General features: G+C 31.5%; 1 protein-coding gene across 1 annotated transcript; it reads left to right on the forward strand.

Annotated features, from left to right (window-relative positions):
- Window positions 1–6,350: 6,350 nt before the first annotated feature.
- On the forward strand, window positions 6,351–16,913 carry LOC143182908 (sodium-dependent nutrient amino acid transporter 1). The gene is made up of 11 exons (XM_076384230.1): window positions 6,351–6,457; window positions 10,891–10,980; window positions 11,756–11,842; window positions 11,915–12,164; window positions 12,244–12,481; window positions 12,896–13,270; window positions 13,597–13,786; window positions 14,912–15,088; window positions 15,253–15,529; window positions 15,614–15,708; window positions 15,850–16,913. The coding sequence occupies exons 1-11, from the start codon at window positions 6,449–6,451 to the stop codon at window positions 16,021–16,023; spliced, it is 1,962 nt and encodes a 653-aa protein (XP_076240345.1). The 5' UTR covers window positions 6,351–6,448; the 3' UTR covers window positions 16,024–16,913.
- The last annotated feature ends 2,503 nt before the right edge of the window (window positions 16,914–19,416 follow it).

Here is a 19,416-nt window from a genome sequence, read left to right on the forward strand (position 1 = left end):
TCGGAGTACTAATATGTAATGAAAATTTTTAATGTGTACATAGTAGATATTGTAAACAGTGAAATATTTTAAGATATTGCATTGAATTATTGATAAAGTTTTTATACCATTTTTTAAAATTAGTAATGGCTTTCGTTATTAGTTTTTTTAGCATTTTTGCGGTTGTATTTTTCGTAATTGACAACTGATGCAACAAAGTAGTGTATATTTTTTTATGAATTTTAAGAAATCCTCTGCATTAATCAACTTTATTCGTGATTGTTAGTAAGATACTAAGAATAATATGAGATTGCACTTAAAAGTGTATAAACGCGATTCAATACTTTATATTGATGGTAAATTCTTTAATATAGCATTGATATTAAAAAAATGCTTATTGATTTTAAACTTAGTTTTCCACCTCACTCCCTTTCATCTTGATACTGAATTAATTTCATTTCTTATTTAAAATTAAAATTGAATTTTTAAAAAAGATGTTTATTATTAGAATATTGAATTCTTAGAAATTTAAAAAAATTGAGATTTATTTATATGTAAAATGTATATTGTAGGATGTTCTATATAATATAAATTGTATATTGTGTATTGTGTATTGTGTATTGTATATTGTATATTGTATATTGTATATGTATAGATCTGGGCATATTTTATTCAAAGTAAAGATAAAAATTATTTAGTATAATATATACATAAATATTTCAAGTAGAAATACAGAGCTATAAATTGAAATAATCCATTTTTAGAAGTATGTCCAGATCTAATTATCAAATGTACTAATCAAGCACACAAGTTTCTGTTACAGCAAATATTTATAGAAAAATATAGGTTTACTATAAAAGTGAATAAAAATGGAAATGATTGCCATGTGGAGTTACAATATGAAATTAATATAAAGAAAGAAGGAAAGAAAGAAAGAAAGAAAAATGAACATCTTTCAAAAAGTGTAAGAAAAAGAGACTCGAGTCTCGGGATTCATATTAAAAAATTATAGTTAAAAGAATCTGCTATTAATGCATTTCTGCTTTCTGTTTCAGGGACATTATTTCAGGATGTGGATTCATGGAATATTATATTCCATGAAATTTTGTTTAACACATTGTTTAGTTTGTTTCAGAAATTCATCGTGGGACCATCATCGTGGGATATCGCCGTTAAAAAGAATTGGGGGATATTAGATACTAGATAGGCAGGCAAATAGTACTAGCAAGCAAATAGACAAAGTAGTGCTTAAGTAGTAGTCGTGCGTTTAAGATAAGGTGGTAGTATGGTGATGGGTAGTTATAAGTATTTTAATAGATATAAGATGCGGCGTTATTATAAGTAGTATAAGTTAAGGCGTTTTTAGTTAAGTTAATTTAGGATAAGTTCAAATAATATATAGGTAATTTCTTTTCAGAACTGTAGAGAAAAGCTCCTTTTGCTGCTTGTTTGCGGAACGATTAAAATCATTTGGCAAACAAATATCAAAAGGATGTAAATTATATAAAAGGAGGGTGGATGGGATTGTGGTAGGGCGGGTCTCCATTCGCAGCAACCTCCTCGTGGTGAGACCTGGGCAATCGATATTATTTGGTACATGATTATTAATTATATCACAAGAAATTGTAATACAATTAATAATTATGGAACTTATTAGTCGAGCCAATTGGCTGCGATTATTTTTTATTGCTTAATATTTCTGAGGGTGAAATGAAACAATGTTGTTGAACTTAATCCACTGTTTGGTGAATACATTTAAAATATTGTTCACATAAAGGGAAAAAATGAAGTAAAGAAGTCGGAATAAACATGAGTCAAAAGATTAATATTTACAAAATTATGAACAATTTTTTTCTCGTGTAAGTGAGTGACTTGTTCGTTTCAAGGCTATTGTGCCGTATGGAAACAACGGATTACTTTATTTTATTTTTTCTGGTTACAAAAGGTTTTAAATAAGATAATCCGTGTGTAGAATGAGAAGATATTCCATTGTTTCCATGCAGCACAAAGCTTTTGAAATTAGTAAGTTACTGACTGAAATGAAAAGAAAAATTTGTTTATAACTTTATAAATATTAATGTTTCGATGCAATTATATTAGAACTTGTCTGCTCTTTTAATTTTGTAATCTATTGGTAACCTTTTCAAAAAATCGAAAAGATTGTCGATTAATATTTAAGACGTAACATTTAATTATTTTATTGAATTTTGAACATTTTTTTAGTACTTACTTATGATTTAGAAGAACGTTATTGTAAGGCCATTAACTTCATAAAATATTGCAAATGGTCATATACAATGACAATTAAAAATCTAAATTATGTCAACTAATAATAATAAGTTTGTAAGCATAGCTGTCATAAAAAAATGAATGTTTGAAATAACTTACTTCTTCCGTCGGTTTTAGGATCTATAAATTGTTCACAAACCATTTAACAAGTACGTGCCTCAATTGAATAGCTCTTTGTTAGCAAAACAGAGAATAAAACCTCCAACGAGAATACAAGGTACCATTGCTAGAATGAGTTTTTTTACATGTTTTACATAATAAGTGTCTGTCGAAATACTTCTGCTTTTTCATCTTATAAAAGCGACAGCTAAAGTCATTAATAAAATGAAAGTCAGGTTGTGCAATTTGTTCAGTCCCGTGGTAATAGTCATATATCAACTGTTAATTCTAGTGTTAAATTTATTTATCATTAAAATCACAGGAAGAATAATAAACAATTCCCTGTGCATATTAGCCGTAACCGCAGGATGTGACTCACTAATATTTAATAGCTAATAAAAAGAAGTAAAAATGAGTGATACTTATCCATCTATTATAATTCCCTTTGTATGACTCGTGCTCGCATTGAAGTCTCCGCGCCTACCTGTCTCCGGGAATTCCATGCACGTAATGTATCGTGAATTAGTGTTTTCCAACTTGAAGGATGTTGCACAGTAGTGAACGGCGGCCAAGACTTCCCCCGAAGAACTGGTCGAGGCGGTTTCATGCTCTTGATGCTTGATAGCATGTATGTACATATGTTTCTTTAGAATCTAAAAGTGCGTGACATAGAAAAGATTGAAGGGGGTCAATGGAAAATTGACTTAATCTTTAGGAAGCTCTGTTTTGCTAGTTATGTCAGGAAATATAGTATAATAGTCATAGTAGTGGTTATTCTTTTTGGAATTTCAGGGTCATCAAACGGAATAAGAACATATTTCTTTCGTAAGAACTAAACAAAAATTCTGAAAAAAAATTTTTTTCTCTACGATTAAGAAAAGAAGAGTGTTGGTAGGAAATATAAATTGAGTAAAGTTAAACAGATGGCTAGTCTTTTTTGGGGAGAAGACGTTACATATAAAATTGTTGTGAAATCTAATCTAATGCTTGGTTGACACTTTCTAAAATAAAAAAGGTGACACCTCAGTGAGTCGTTGATGTCTTTTTTAAAACAAGAAGCAGACATGAAAGTTGCTCTAAATAAAAATTCAAGAGTTACGTCGAAATTTGTTTATTTGAAAATACTTAAGTTTCAGTAGAATATTTTAACATATAACGTAGTAATTATCATATTCCTGTAATGGAAAGATAAGATACACCATTTCGTTCCTTGACTTATCCAGGATTACGTATGATCCAAATACAACTTTCGTTTTTAATAATACGTAGTACGTGATACGTACGATACTTATTTGTAAGTATAATTTAGTCGAAAACCTAGAAAGTGTTTCACGTAGCGTTTTGAACCATTGAACTCAATTATTTTAGTGAAGGTTTAAAATACTATTACGTACATAATAAATAATAACCTATTTTATATGAATCACCTTGCACATAATATGTACACTAGATACGTCAGAGTTCAATGGCTCATAATAATTACGCAAATTTCATCGCTCAAAGAAAATCTCCCTCAAAGTAGATTTACTAGGAATTAACCAGTTCCCGTTAGATTTAGCTGGTTCGCGATTCACTTTCACGTGCATAGAATGCTGTTATCCTTTGGCTACCGTTGAAATTATTATGACTCTGATCCTCATTCAGCTCGGCAATGTTTTTTATAGTTTTTTTCTCTCACAGTTGCTTAATCTAATCTATATGTAACTGAAGAAGTGATGAACGTTTCTTCTTTCCCTTCAAAAGGTGTTTTCTGTATTTTTAAGGAACCTGTTATTATATTATTTATTCATAATATATTTGTTATAAATATATGTAGGTACATCTTTCAATTTTCTGGAACTTAATACTTGTTGGATTCATTTGTTCAAATATGATAAATTATGGAGATAACTTTATCGTTGTTCGAAACTCAAATTGCTATTTAAGAATGCCAAAACTTTTCTGCTTATAGTAAAGCCTTAAGAGATGTGTAATCTATGTCTGCATGGCTTATTTTATAACTGTCATAAAGAGAGAATGTCTTCACTCAATCAGCAGAATAATCGTTAATCTATCAAATAACTTCAAAATTATTCTTCGTTGGAATCTGAAACTTTTTTTGGAGAAAAGGAATACTGTTGCAATATTACCGGAAAAAGGAAACGGAATTACATTCTCAGATTCTAGCGTTCGAGGTTCATTTATCTCTACTTCCTTTTTCTCTTTGTCCTTCTTTTAGCATCCTTTCCTGGCGACTGGTGCAATTTACGTTCATCCTTGATGTAAAGAGGTCACGCAATTAGCAAGCATTATCAAATTATTACTTCTGCTTGTTCCAACATCAAAGCTAACTTCTTTTTAGAATTCGTACAACAAAAGTAATTTTTGACATGTAATGAAAAAAACTGTTTTCCTATACTTTATTGTTAATCTAATAACAGAGGCAAAGTATTTGAATTTATTGTACATAAATACGTACAAAAGTCTATCATATGCAATGAGTGATGGTTTTAGAAATGATGCTTCTCCAAGTATCAAGGAATAAAATCGTACTTGGTTTTCCTAATTTTTTTGGAGTCATCCAGTGTGCCTCTTAAGTCCTTTTTAAAATGATATTTTACTAATTTCTAATTCATAATTTTCATTGTTATTTTTCTTACGTCATAAATTAAAGCTGGTATCTGTATGAATGAATAGGTATATGATGTGTAACGCATAGAAAAAATGAATAAAGATAGAGACAACTGTATTTTAGGGGGTTTACCCTTCTTCGGCTGAATTTTAGTGTCTCCTTGTTCCAGGAAGCTTGCTTGGGGTAAAATCAGTCCTCGCTTGAATCTCGTGACATTCATCTGGTTCTCCTAGTTTTTTGTTGAACCTCGATTTCAGTTCATTCAGGCCAGTTTCATGTCTATTCCCTTGAGTGTTGGTCGTGTTTCGTCTCTCAAAGATTTATTTTATAATGTTGATTGATAAATCTCCCTTTTCGTAACGAAACTAAGTTTTTGAAAGTTAATTTAACAGGAAGAAACTTAAATTTGCTGGGTATAATGATAGTACAGGTAATTTCATTATTACATGAGTGCAAACTTTGTAAATAAATCTGATCATAGTTAAGATGGAATTTAATTCAAATTTTCATTTAATTAGGATAGATTTTTTCGTTAAATTAATATAATTTGAATAACAAGAATTCGTCTAATAAAAAGGTACAAATTCTATGTAAAACTAGTTTTACTATATTGAATTTTATTTCTTACAATGTTAATAGAAAATCAGGTCATGGATGAGTCCAGTATAAATTTCAGAACTAGAAGTTGGATAGGGATACATAGTTATTTATTGTAGAATCAAGTTAATTCATCTTTATTTTTAAATACAATTTCAAATATGCCGGAGGCATTTTTGAATCAGATATATTACGTTAATAGAAAAATACTATTAGATATTACTATAAAGAGTGACTATTTTTTTATTACTAAAAACGTAAATAATAAGTGAAATGTAATCACAAGTAAGCAACATATTTCAAGAGATCAAAAAATCAATTTCAATAACATTTTTAATGTTAACAATTATAATAACGATTTTAATAACATTTATCACTTTTCTACATGTATAAAATTTGGAAAGATTTTTTGTCATTTTCTTAAAATAGATGTTATGTAGATTAAATAGATGTTATGTTAAATAACAAACACAAATATTAAAATAAAAATAAAAAGGTAGCTATTTTCGTAGTACAAAAAATTATTTATTATTAATAAAGAGTAAACATCGAGAGTAGTAAGTTTCTATGGTACCAGAAAAATAGGTAAGAGATGGAGTGGGAAACAGAACATTGTGATTCCCCTTCTCGATCGGGTTTAGGTCCGTGATCCCTACTTCGGTCACATTTGATGACAAACGTGCGATGATCAGCAGCCAGTAATTGTTCGGTTCTCGTGAAGGTACATACACCTGCCGCGATCAGTGCTATAGATGTCACAGAGCTGTGAGTTCGAGTTTCTTCCCGTGTTCCATATCGCTAAAACTCTTCCTCCTGATCGATCGCCTGTTCATCGTTTGAACAGTCATTTGACTTATCATAGGATCAGTCAAAATGCACAAGGTACGAATGTTTGAAAGCATAATCAAATGACATTAGAAAGTGACAATTGAGCTTTTGTAATTACCTCGAAGTACATTTAACAATATAACGTGACTGTCACCTTTCGTCCATTAAATCCTAGGTCTACGATTGTTTTTAATGTAATATCGATTAGTTAGCGTCTATTGTACTTTCTATGCTTGGACAGAAGTTGATTGGAAATAAAAAATTCAAACCAATTTTTAAAATAATAGATTATTTAAATCATCTTCTACTCCTTTAAATTCAAACATACAATAACAAATATTAAAATAAAAGAAAACAAATTAGAAGAAAATCATTTTCTACGCAAATAAATTAATTCGCGATTATTTAAAAAGTATTTTTCATTAAATAATAATTTGTATTTGAATGATTATTTTTATATGTTAGATATAACTAATTAAAACTATTTACTAAATTGCACCTGCTGTAATGGGAACATTGTATTAAAAATCGGAGTTAATCTTAACATTTATTGGATATTAATGTCTTGTCATTAAATTGTATATTATGCTATAGATAACATTTATATGGTAAAATTACGATGTGACATGATAGCAATGAGTCAAGTCATAATTTTGTCTTCTGATACATGGAGTTCTATCCATAATCAAGATTTATGGAAATATGTTTTTTCTTTAAATAATGATTCAGTTCTATATTAAAGTTAAACTGGGACTAAATGTACGTAGCAAAGTCATCTTAAATGTGTCTGGTCCTGCATATATATCTAAAAATTTCACTTTCATCCTTTATGCTTAAAATGTGTATCTGCTTTACCTTATTTCAATATCAATTTACTGAATCTCCTAGTCGTCAAGAATCAATTTTCAACTTTATTCTTTTTAAAATAAAATCACTCAAATCTTCTTCTCGTTTCTCAGTAGCTGTTGTTTGAGTTGCTTGAAATACATTGAAGAATTGTTTAATATGCAGGATAAAGTGCAGTGTTTTCTTAACCTTGAGTAAAATTAGAGGTCTTACTTGAACCTTATTACACAAGGATGCATCACAGTATAAAGAATGCGAGTCAGTTTTTTCTGTTATTTCATGTAAGCCATTTTTATTTACTTATTATACCAGGAATATTCAAGGTAATCATGTGTTAAGAGTAGTCACGTGTTCGCTCATAATCGAAGCAAAAAGAATTAAGTCACGTGTGAGAGGTTTCAGGTATATTCGACTCGAATGAATGTTACACGAGGTAATTCACATGCAGCTGTGTGCATGACTTAACGGTAATCATCACTTTCCTTATTCATGGCCGTAGAAACTGTCAATGTCCGAATTTTGCTCGTAGTGAGACCTTTTTTACCTGAATGCTTAAATGTTTCTCATTGAATGAGATTCCATCTTCTTTTATTCTTGTGTCTTTTCACTTTCTGTTGCGTATTTTAGATTTTAATGACAATGATAACGGTCTTCTATGAATCACTAGTTTTTCTGGTAAGACGTCATTTGAAAGTATTGACATAAAGATCGAAAGAGAACTTGTCTTTGAAGTATTATTAGTTTCATTTTCGGAAAAATTATTAATATATCAATCGCATCAGATCTGTCGTAGAACAATTTGAATAAAGTATTTTCTGTTTGTAATATCAATAATCTTATTTAAAAATGATCACAATGATCTTAATTATTTTTTAAATGTTTTTTTCGTAAATTGTTATTTATGTACCTCATAAGCGTGTTCTTGTGTCTATTTTATAATAAGAATAATTTATTTTTATTTTGTAATCCAATCGAGTGGTTGACTAAGATATTTGTAGAATATACAGATACGAGACAGACAATATACAAATTATATTGAAGTTTGTGTTAATAATTTTTTTTTCGTTTAAAAATGTTATTTTACTTTAGATTCGATGAATTTTTGCACGATTCAAATAAATCACAGGCCTATGTAGGCTACGTAGACCTTGTGTGACTGTGCGTTGATTGACAATAAAAATCTTATGTAAGGCCTAAAGCAAATCCAACTTTCGTATCAATTTGTCGGTGTACGTTAATGCGAATATGTATTGATATGAAAATATCCCCAAAAATGTACGAAGATCGTTGCTCGTCAGTGATTTCTTTTCGTGCCTACCTTTTGACATTTAATTAGAGTTATGTAATTTGAAGGATCGAATGAGCGGTATTTTAGCGGTTCATGGATTCATCTTGAACGAAAGCAGGCAAAGGCTACTGGTATTTTTAATTAACTCAAGAAATCTCTTAGAGCCGTGAATTAATTTCTTTAGCTGAAAAAGTTAGATATTTCTTCACTGAAAGGGAAAGTAAGTTCTCTTTGTTTTAAAATTTTGATTAATTTTTGATAGCAAAAATTAACTTTCGTTTTGTATTTGTTTCAATTTGCAATAATCTGGTAAACAGTCTGATCCTTGTATTACGGTAACGATTATGGTCATCGTAATAAAGCGGCTGAAACTCACGTCATTGGAGATTCAGAAGAGTAAACATTAGACGAGTGTCGCAGCATTGCACATAATTATCGAGGTACTTAAAATTATTAACTCGTAAATAGTGTAAAAATTCTTTTATGGATATCTAGCAGAGAGTACCAAATGAGATTCTAAAATGAAGAGGTTAAACAGTAGTTTGTCTGTCTACGACAAGTATCTTCTACTTACCCCAAGAAACAGAATCTAACTCTCAATGTTATAACATTATTTTTGTTTTGCTGAAGAAATAGACCAGTTACTAATAAAAGTAATTTTGTAGTGAATTAAAAAAATTTTGTTAATTGTTTATGTTTGAATACTCACAAAAAGCTTTGATTACTGAATTCCTTTTCTTAAAAAATTCTGTAAACTATTCATGTATAAATCTAATCAGAAAATGAATTTTACCAGACTTAAAACAAATATTTGATTCATTCTGTGAGGCATGAGAGAATTCGATTAATTAACAGCTATAATTGGGAGTCTCTAGCGTTACGTCCGATATTGTAAAATAAGTCTGTAGCAATAGAACCGGCTTTCTTTGCGCAATAAACTCCATTGGAAGTTTGGTACAGATTCTTGGAAAACTAGGATGAATTCCAGATTATTTTATACAATTTACGAGTTTTAGCGATCAAGGGAAATCCCTCAATCTTTTAAATATACGAAAATATCAATAAAAATGTTTGGATGACATGTTTTTTCAAATTTCACATGTCTGCAAATTTGAAATATTTATTTTACACATGCACTATTGACTAAAACTTGAGATACTTTCTGTCGATTTCATGTTCTATTCTTGAACTGTTATTAATAATGTTTTTAGTTTAAATATACATATTTAAAAAATTGAACAGCTATTTGACATTTCTTCAATTTAATCAATTCATTTAATAAGTTTATCATTACTAGATTGCAGAGTATTATGCAACTTCCTATTTTTATAAATATAACTTAAGAAATGGAACCTATTTAAGGATTTTTTTTGTTTTTTTTCAAAATTATTTCATATAGTATAAGGACTTGATACTTTTTACATATTGAAATTTCCCATTAATGCATAAAGACTCGTAGCTTAGTCATTACCTAGTTCAATTTGTGCAGTGATTTCAAAATTTTAGCTAAATAGCAGTGCGTTTTCAACTTCTATTAACAAGTGGTTTGCAATTCTTATCTTCTAAATCATTTCATGAGCTATGAAGCAATCCTTGGAAATTAGATAGCTTTAAAACGGTCAGAGCTGCAATTTTTGTTATTATTCGATACCCTGTTTCACATGCAACAATGAGCACGTAGGGCAAGTGCATGAAGCAATCGGTGTAATCTTAGATCGCTGTAAAAATGGACGTTTGGATGTCCTCGATTGGGTAAGGCACTTTAGAAATGTTGTATACCTCGTGGTAACACCGTTGCGTTTGTGAGAAACAAACAAAAAATATATGAAAAATTTAAAATGTAGGATTGAACAAGAATACACTCATACATGCGCATTATTGAGTTTTTGTAGACGTAAAAAAGAAGTCGAAATTTTTATCGCTCAGAAAAGTATATGTTTATATTTTTTTCAATTTTCATAGTTTTTATGAATTAAAATGAAGAATACGATCTGTAACTTAACGTGTAATAAAAACGCGTTTGTGTAACAAGAAATATAGGTAATATAATACAGAAAATTTACTTAAAATTACAGTGCTGCTTTTATAGAAGTCTAGGTTTCAGTTTCATTACAAGCAAAATTCTGTTCTCACTACTTTGATTATACTACAATTATAGTTTACCTCGTATTACTTAGATGACAGGTTAAAGAGGCGCGAAATGGTTGACAACAGCTAGAAGACAATGTTTTTAACACCTTCTTTATAATACGACATATAAAAAAAGACTAAAAAATATTTTTACTATCAACAAACGTCCAATTGTTATCACAATCTATATTGGCATTATACATTACAAAAGCTTTTTTTGCAGCAAGGAAGACAGAATATCGCATTCACAGGGGACGATGGTCAAATTACCACAGATTTTCAAACTTCGATTCCGAATACTCCCAGTGAAAAGGTAAAAAAAACAATCGAATTCGATATCAACTCCATTCTTCTTAAATTTCAAGATATATTATTCGCAAAGATGTGTAAAAATGAGAACTTGAAAATGTCAGGGCGGGATGAGAATTTTTCTCGGGATCAGTTGAGATTCCTGAAAGTATCTTGCGATTTGAAAATGTCAGAACTTCCGAGAGTATCTGAATCGACGAAAGTGTCAAGATTCCCAAAAATTCTGAGAACACCATTGCTACTTCGGAATTTATTTTGTTGCATATGAACATGGTTTCGAATTTTCGATTTTTGAAGCGTTTTTTAATAACATATTATAAAAGTTATCTAGTTTATTAATAGATACATTAAAATTACAAGAAGTAGAAAATGAAGCGAAAATAATGCAACAAATAATAAATAGTAATTAGTAAGTAGTAATTAGTGTAATATCTTATTTTAAGCTAGAAAACTAATTTTTCTATATTGTTCGATAGTAATCTTATTCTGTTCAGTGTTAACAATAGTAGTAATCTGAACAAATAAATAAATTTTATGACATGGTATTCGAAAACGCTTATAAAATTGAAATTACCGTATTCAGTAAAATAAAGTTATCAGAATTGTTGGGAATTCCAAAACTCTCGGAGATTCCACAGTCAGTAATCTCGATGTTCTCGTATTGTAAAATACTTTCAGGAACTCGGTTTTTCCAAACAGGGGTTCCCAATATTTTCGGGTTCTCGCATACCTGATTATTTGCATACTGTAAATACAGTAAAACTTAATACCTATTTCAGTTTTCAAACAATGGCACCTTCAACTTCAATTATGAGATTCAAGCTGATCGCAAATTACCGCTCACATCATCGATTCCGGACAAAATGGTACTAGATTAAAATCTGGAAAAAACTTCATTTCTTAACATATGTGGGACTTATTTCTTTGAAATTTGCTAGTCTATTGCGGAGAAGGAGCTAGAAAGAGCCACTTGGGATAACAGTTTGGAATTTCTGATGTCTTGTATCGCCATGTCCATTGGCCTAGGTAATGTTTGGAGATTTCCATTCACCGCGTACGAAAACGGTGGCGGTGTCTTTCTTATACCTTACATCATCGTTCTCTTTCTCGTCGGCAAACCTTTTTATTACCTGGAGATGATCATGGGACAGTTTTGTAGCAGATCTTCGGTGAAAATGTGGGCGGCAGGTGTGAAACTGTAAATACAAATAGTGAAGCGCTTTTGACGCGCTGATTGCGATGTTACCCAATTGTTGACTTTTTGCAGTACCTGGATTTCGAGGAGTGGGCTGGGCCCAGATGTTCTCCATGGTCTCTGTGAGCACCTACTACTGCTCTCTGATGTCGATCACCCTCTATTATCTTATCGGAAGTTTTCAGTCTCAACTGCCTTGGTCTAGTTGTCTCGAAGAATGGGGTGACTCTTGTGTCGACTCAGGACGTTCCTATAATGTTACACAGAGAAAAAATACTACTATGAAAAGTTCTGCTGAACTGTACTTCAGGTGAGCTGCTCTTGCGAATACGAATATCTGTATTCATGATACTTATCTGAGGAACTGTTTAATGTGTACCAATGGATACTTATCTTTACAAGTTGAGGTGTTTTCTGTTGCTTAACAAATATGAAATCAGAAATCTCTTTCCTTTTATACCTTACGTTTACGTAGATAATCCAGAATTACATTTTTCAATGTGAGGTTGAAAAAATTAAAAGATTAAGTATTTTATCAATATTTGAGTATTTGAATATTGTGATATTTGAAAATTAGAAATCGTTAGTGTTAAAAAAGACTGTAGAGCTTTCAATTTTTAAACAATGTTCGTATTTTACTAAATTCCTAATGTTTTGATTCTAAATGTAACACCCGAAATAGCACTTAAAGAATAATTCAATATATTAAACGCTTTTTCACCAGGAAGACAGTTCTGAAAGAGAAGCAACATATTGACGATGGCATCGGAATGCCTGATTGGAAGCTGACAGTTTGCTTGCTAGTTGCCTGGCTCTGCATTTTCGTCGTGTTGGCGCGAGGCGTGAAAAGTTCTGGGAAAGCGGCCTATTTCCTCGCGATCTTCCCTTACATCATTATGATCAGTCTATTGATCAGGGCGGTGACTCTCGACGGCGCTGTGAATGGGATTATTTTCTTCATCAAGCCCGACTGGACGAAGCTGTTCGATGCGAACGTCTGGTACGCTGCTGTCACACAGTGCTTCTTTTCGCTGTCAGTGTGTTTCGGCGGTGTCGTCATGTACTCATCCTACAACAACTTTAGACACAATATATACAGGTTACTTTTTGAATATAAAATAATGATCGATTAGACGACTTAGTGATGTAAAAGTTTGAAGATTTACCCTTCTTCCTTTCGTTCTTTAATAGTGCAAATTTTGCAGAAGCAAAACTATCTAGGTATAGACTAGAAATAGACACGATTTCAACGATGTCTTAGGAAATTACCGCGATTTCCCTTGAAGAGTGCTAGATTTATATAAAAAATTAGATAATTCAGTGACGAGGCTTGTGTCTAACTTTTGGCTTTCGAAATAGTTAGTTGCCCTCAAAAGTCTGGTCATGCAACATTTTTTCAGCGCTATTTTCGGTTTTTTCCTTTAGAGACGTTATAGTCGTGACCACTCTGGATACTTTTACCAGCTTGCTGGCAGGTTTCACGATTTTTGGCATACTTGGAAACTTAGCTCACGAACTTGGTACCGATGATATCGCCAACGTTGTTCAAGGTGGAACTGGTCTTGCCTTCGTTTCTTACCCGGATGCAATAGCAAAATTCACTGTACTGCCGCAGGTGAGAACACTGAACTACTTTTGCTTTGATCGAAATGTAACTAATAATAGTAGGGATGTCAAAATCACAACTATATTTAGATTTCGAGATTGAAAATTTGATTAACGATTGTATGTTATTCAAATAATTATATCGTACTAGTATAACAAATTTTGCTTTTCACAAAGCAGGTACCATTATATGCAGTTTTATAATGGAGATGTATCCTTTAAGTATTTTTACTAAAAGTCAGTATAAAAATCAGTAAAAATTAAAATTACATTTCGGGTCTTTAAATTGCATTCGGCTGCAGTACTTTTTCGTTATATGTTCGTGTTTGTCTTCACTGCCTCTTGAAATTATTTTCTTTCTTTTTTTCAAAACTTTCTCTTGCACTATATAAGTTCATTGAGAGATTATAAAATTAAGAAGTATCTACTTAATTTTCATAGAATATTATAAAATTTCTTTTTCTCCAGCTTGTCTCTTTTTTCCAAATTTTTCTAATATTATGATATTTCAGTTTTAATATATAAATAATAAATACAGGGTGTCAGAATTGGTGGTACAATCAGAAAGGGGGCGATTCTGCATGCAAAAATAAGTCGAAAGTGTAGAATAAAATTTTTTGATATTGTTGTTCGTTCTCGAGAAAATTAAGTTTGTATTATAATTGAGTACAAGCGTACAGTTTTTAGCACTTAAAAGGTACAGGGAGTAAGGGGAATAGTCAGGCTGACCAGCGACTATCTCTAACATAAGTTAGAAGCATTTCCTTTTCTCCGTTTACCACTCAAACGTCTCTAACACTACTTTAGTATATTTGTACTCGGTTAAAATTCAAAGTCACTTTTCTCGAAAACGAAGCATGGCATCAACAAATTATTATACATATTTAGTTTATCCTTTCGTGTGGAATCAACCCATTTCTACTTGTACTACCAGTTCTTGAACACCCTGTATAACAGAGCGTGTAAGTGATTCAAGGCATTCAGGAACATTCAATTGATATTATTTAAATCTTGCAGCGTACCTTGTAATAACTAACGACTGTCAACATTTATCCATTTATGCGTTCTCAAGGTGATCTAGATCTCACTGTCGCCTGAATAAATGAATCATTGCAATTTTGATCGCTCTTCGCAGCTTTTTTCGGTCTTATTCTTCCTGATGCTGTTTGTCCTCGGAATTGGAAGTGCCATCGCCATTGTTGGTTCCATTGTCACCATTGTAAACGATCAGTATCCAAATTCTAACCAATTATATGTGGTGCTTACTACAGTTGTTCTTGGATTTTCTATTGGTACTGTCTACTGTACACCAGTAAGTAGAATGCTATTATTAATATTGCACTAATGAATGTAAATTTATACAAATATCAAATAGTATATAAATAAGAATCTCTTAAAAAGAATTCTGTTATTCATACTCAAAATTGGCCATAATCTCTAAGTCTATTATTTATTTTTGTCGTTTAATATTTACAGGGTGGGCAGTTTATTCTTGAACTGGTCGACTACTATGCTGGTTCCTTCATCGTCTTCTTCTTAGCCACTCTGGAGATAACTGGTGTCTTTTGGGTGTACGGTTTAGAAAATTTCTTAGACGACGTAGAATACATGCTTCAGAGAAGACCATCCGTATATTGGAGGCTCTGTTGGGGTGTTCTCACCCCTCTTCTGTTGGCTGTGATTTTAGTTTATACATTAGTCACTTTACGACCGTTAACTTACAGTGGTACTTCTTATCCAAATAGTGCATATGGTTCGTATATGTATTTTTTAATGAAATTGTTTATTTAATTCTTCAGAATTATGGTCTAAATATTTTTTTGTAATTTATTTGCAGTCGCTGGTTGGGTGATTTGTGCGTTTGGTCTACTGCAGGTTCCCTTCTGGATGATTTATACCATAGTTTCTAAAAGAAACTCGAGAGTGTCTCAGGTACAAGCCTAAATAATGTTTGACTTCAAGTATAATTTAGAAAAGAGTTCTGTCAATTATCAATATAGTTTTCTTTATTCAGGTTAAAAGAAAAGAAGAAATTTTAAAGAATCCAATACTCATATTTGATTAAAATTACAGATACTAATGTCGCTGTTCAGGCCATCCTCGGAATGGGGACCGAAAAACGCCAGAGAGCTGGCCTCTTGGCGCGAGTTTAAAGAAACTAGGAGGAAAATACGAGAGCAACGTGACTGCTCGAGAATTAAGCAGTTCGTTTATGTAATACTCTGCTGGGAAGACAAACTTTTATGATAGGTGAAACTTTACTTCTACAAGAGTTCAGTTTCTCTTATTTTTCATAATTTCATAACACTTCCTGTGTCACTTAAGCTATTACTTTAGTAGAGTATTCAAAGTTTGAAAACGTTTTAAGAGATTACTTTTTTATAACTTATTCGAGTATTAAAGTATTACTTTAGATCACTTATTCTTACATTTTTAAGGTCCTTTGATTAAGGACACTTTATTTAAAAATAATACAAGCACGATTGAATACTTAAACCAGATGAGTTGATGTTTGCACTTGCGCATAGGTGTTATTTCAACACGATCTAGATTTTTTATAATTTGACACTTTTTATTACTCATTTTCTATGTTTCGAGACTGAAAAAAATGACTGCCGGAAGAAAATGGACAAATACTGTTGTAAAGAAATGTTTCGTTATATTCTTTTAAACAGTTAACAAATTTTAAATAACTAACTATAAGTTAATTTTCTTATGGGAAGGTTGTAACAGATTAGAAACATCAGCAATGGTAGACTTCCATTTTTTTGCAAGGAATTTATTTTCTTTTGTTTTATAGTCGGAATAAAATTATCTGATTGCTCTGGATTATTAAAAATTCTATTTAGTAGTCATTTCAGTTATTTCACTGCTGTTAACGCGATTAAGCTGGCAATTAATTTAATTTCGACAATAATATCGTAAAGTAGAATGGTAACTAGAAAACTGGACGAGTAAAAATGCTAGTTTCTGTGATTTACGCTTTACGAGTACTACGACAAGCATTTATATATATACGAAATCGTGCGCTTTTATTTATTAATATCATTCTTTCCTGTAGATAGTATTGCTGTTCACAACTGTTGAATAAATTGTCATCCTGACAGATTTTTTTGCGTTACTTGCAAACGTCTGTAACCAATAAAATAGTTGATTTATGATTTTCTCGTGAATTTCTCAAGCACATAATATTGATTTGGAATGAAGACTGTGTAATTATTCATAGTCCAAAAAATCCCAATCGTCCATGTACTCTTCTTCCTCTTCGCGTTCAATTACGATCGGTGTCTCTTCCTCCACGTCCTATTTTCCCAAAAATGAAAAACCATATTAAGAATCATTATAATAAGCTCGTGAGCATATAAAATATAAAAGGGGGCATTCAGTGGATAAGTGTACGATTGTGTACGATATATATAAAAATAGTTACACATTACCTGCATCTGTGATCTCAGCTTTTCTCTCTCGATCGTCAACTCAAGTTCGAATTCCCTTCGTCTCTTATCCCTTTCCTCGCAAATCTGAAATTACAGTTAAACGTAATCCATTAATAAACTAATAACTGGATTCACATGCAAAAAAAACTGATCTTTCTCAAACCAATAAAAAGGAGAATTTTTGGAAGAACAGTACTTAACTTTGTAATTAAGCAGCCAGTGGCCAAGGTATTCAATAGGGTCAAAGGGTTTTCTGGCCACCATATCTCGAAGAGCGCACGCCAAAGCTTTGCTTAGGAAATTCTTCAGATAAAGTCCATCTGCCGATAAATAATCGTCTGAAGACGAAGGCAGGGACAGGAAAGAGTTGACTTCTTCTTGATTCTTTGTCTCGAGATCCCATAGATTTTGTAATATGGTGATGTCTTCGTCAGTGAACCCCATTGCTTTGAGAAGTCTAAACAAAAGCAGGTCTTTTCGTGTATATTTCATTTTTTTAATACAAAACTACACGAAACTTAGAATAGCTATGGAATGCACAATTCATGTGTACATGGGCCCCATAATTAATTACATAAGTTCAATTTGCAAACTCCTTACCTAGCGAATTCGTTTGTGAATCCAACGTTTAGCAGAGTTCTAATGAGGCTCTCGCTTAATGATCTTCCACGCAAGAACCTCTCGATCTCTGCTCGCGGCGGTAACGTCTCGCGAGATTCCTTTTTTGTTTCTTCAGTGTGGAATGTCGCTAATTGTTGGGGTCCTTCTATTTCTTCATCTTCTTTAAAATTACAAATAAGGTCTTCTAGTTCTTTCCTTGGCTTGGTTGAAAAAACTTGATTTAGCGTCTCTTTGGTGATTTCTAAACTTTGCAGCAGTTCTTTCACTTCTTCACTGATATCATCCCACTTTTGCTCTTTCAGTGTTTCTACATCTGACTGTTTTAATCCAGTGGTAATTAAAAGTTTCTCTAACTGTTCCTGTGTTATAAAAATTGAGTTTAATTATTCAGCATATATAGACTGTATTATTCATTCCGATTACTTTAGTTACTTAAAAAGTAAATATCAAGTATGTATTCTTCAAGAATCGAATCTTTTTGGGATATAAGAATTTTTTCATGGATTATTAACGTTAGAAACCTTATATAAGCTTCATATAACATTTGATGATTCTAGGACATCTACTCTAGTACTATGAAGAGCAATGAAGCGTGTACACAACTTCATTCAAACAAATGTATTTGTTACTTAGATTTTGTGATTTACAATATAATGTTGCTTATATGCAACACCGATTGTGAAAGAGGACAATATAATATCGAGGTCACCTTATCTAGTTTCGATTCTGTCTTTTCTTCGTTCGAATCCATTGTAAACATTAATCTTTTTTATTACAGGTTACTTTGTCACTCCTGTCATTTTTATGTGCCGCCTTGAATTATAGTATGTGAACTGTATATAGTAATTTTTATATTTCGGCACAAACTTCAATACACTTTGTAAAGTTTATTGCATTTTATAAAGTCATACGAGGGTATGAACAGACGAAGGTATGAACTTTTAACAGTAGAATGTTCATATACTTTGCAAGCTTTGTACATATAAAAGTGAACTGCTTTCTCAATATTTCATTGAAAAATAATTTTTGAATCTTAAGTTTTCAGCAACATTTAAAGAAATCAATTTCAACAAGCATGAATCAAATGATGTTCAAAGATGCGGATACTGTTCGTAATATTAATTGTATCGAAAATTTGTATAGATATCAATAATTTTTCATTAATTGCATTCAAGTTATAAAACAGTATCAAGAATCTAGATTACACATTGTTCTGGTAAAAGTATGCAGATATTCTTTATAAGTACAGCGTTCGAAGTTTGCTCCGATTTTATCATTGGTGACCTTTAATTTTAAGGTTCAAGTACATAATTTATATTGTACTCTTTTCTCTCAAAGTTCTTTAAACTCTTCCTTTATTAACAATATCAAAAGACTGTGCTTACTTCATTAGAAGCTACGATTGCTGGTCCAAAGATAGATTTTCGTAGCCTTTTATTGCAGATACAGAAATAATAAATCTTGATCTGCTGATAATTATTGTGATATCGATGATTATTCAAATTTGAAAGGTCCACAGGAAAATGAATGTTTCCTGTATATGCTCTTTGTCATTGATTATATCGCGTTGCGAATTAAAATC

The sequence above is a fragment of the Calliopsis andreniformis genome, chromosome 9, assembly GCF_051401765.1.
Source record: "Calliopsis andreniformis isolate RMS-2024a chromosome 9, iyCalAndr_principal, whole genome shotgun sequence".
NCBI lineage: Eukaryota > Metazoa > Arthropoda > Insecta > Hymenoptera > Andrenidae > Calliopsis > Calliopsis andreniformis.

What these genes read in the sequence shown, in the direction of transcription:
- LOC143182908 (XM_076384230.1), top strand. An exon ending in TTTAGACACAATATATACAG is followed by an intron (nt 13,271 to 13,596) that starts GTTACTTTTTGA and finishes TTTTTCCTTTAG; the next exon opens with AGACGTTATAGTCGTGACCA. An exon ending in AATTCACTGTACTGCCGCAG is followed by an intron (nt 13,787 to 14,911) that starts GTGAGAACACTG and finishes CGCTCTTCGCAG; the next exon opens with CTTTTTTCGGTCTTATTCTT.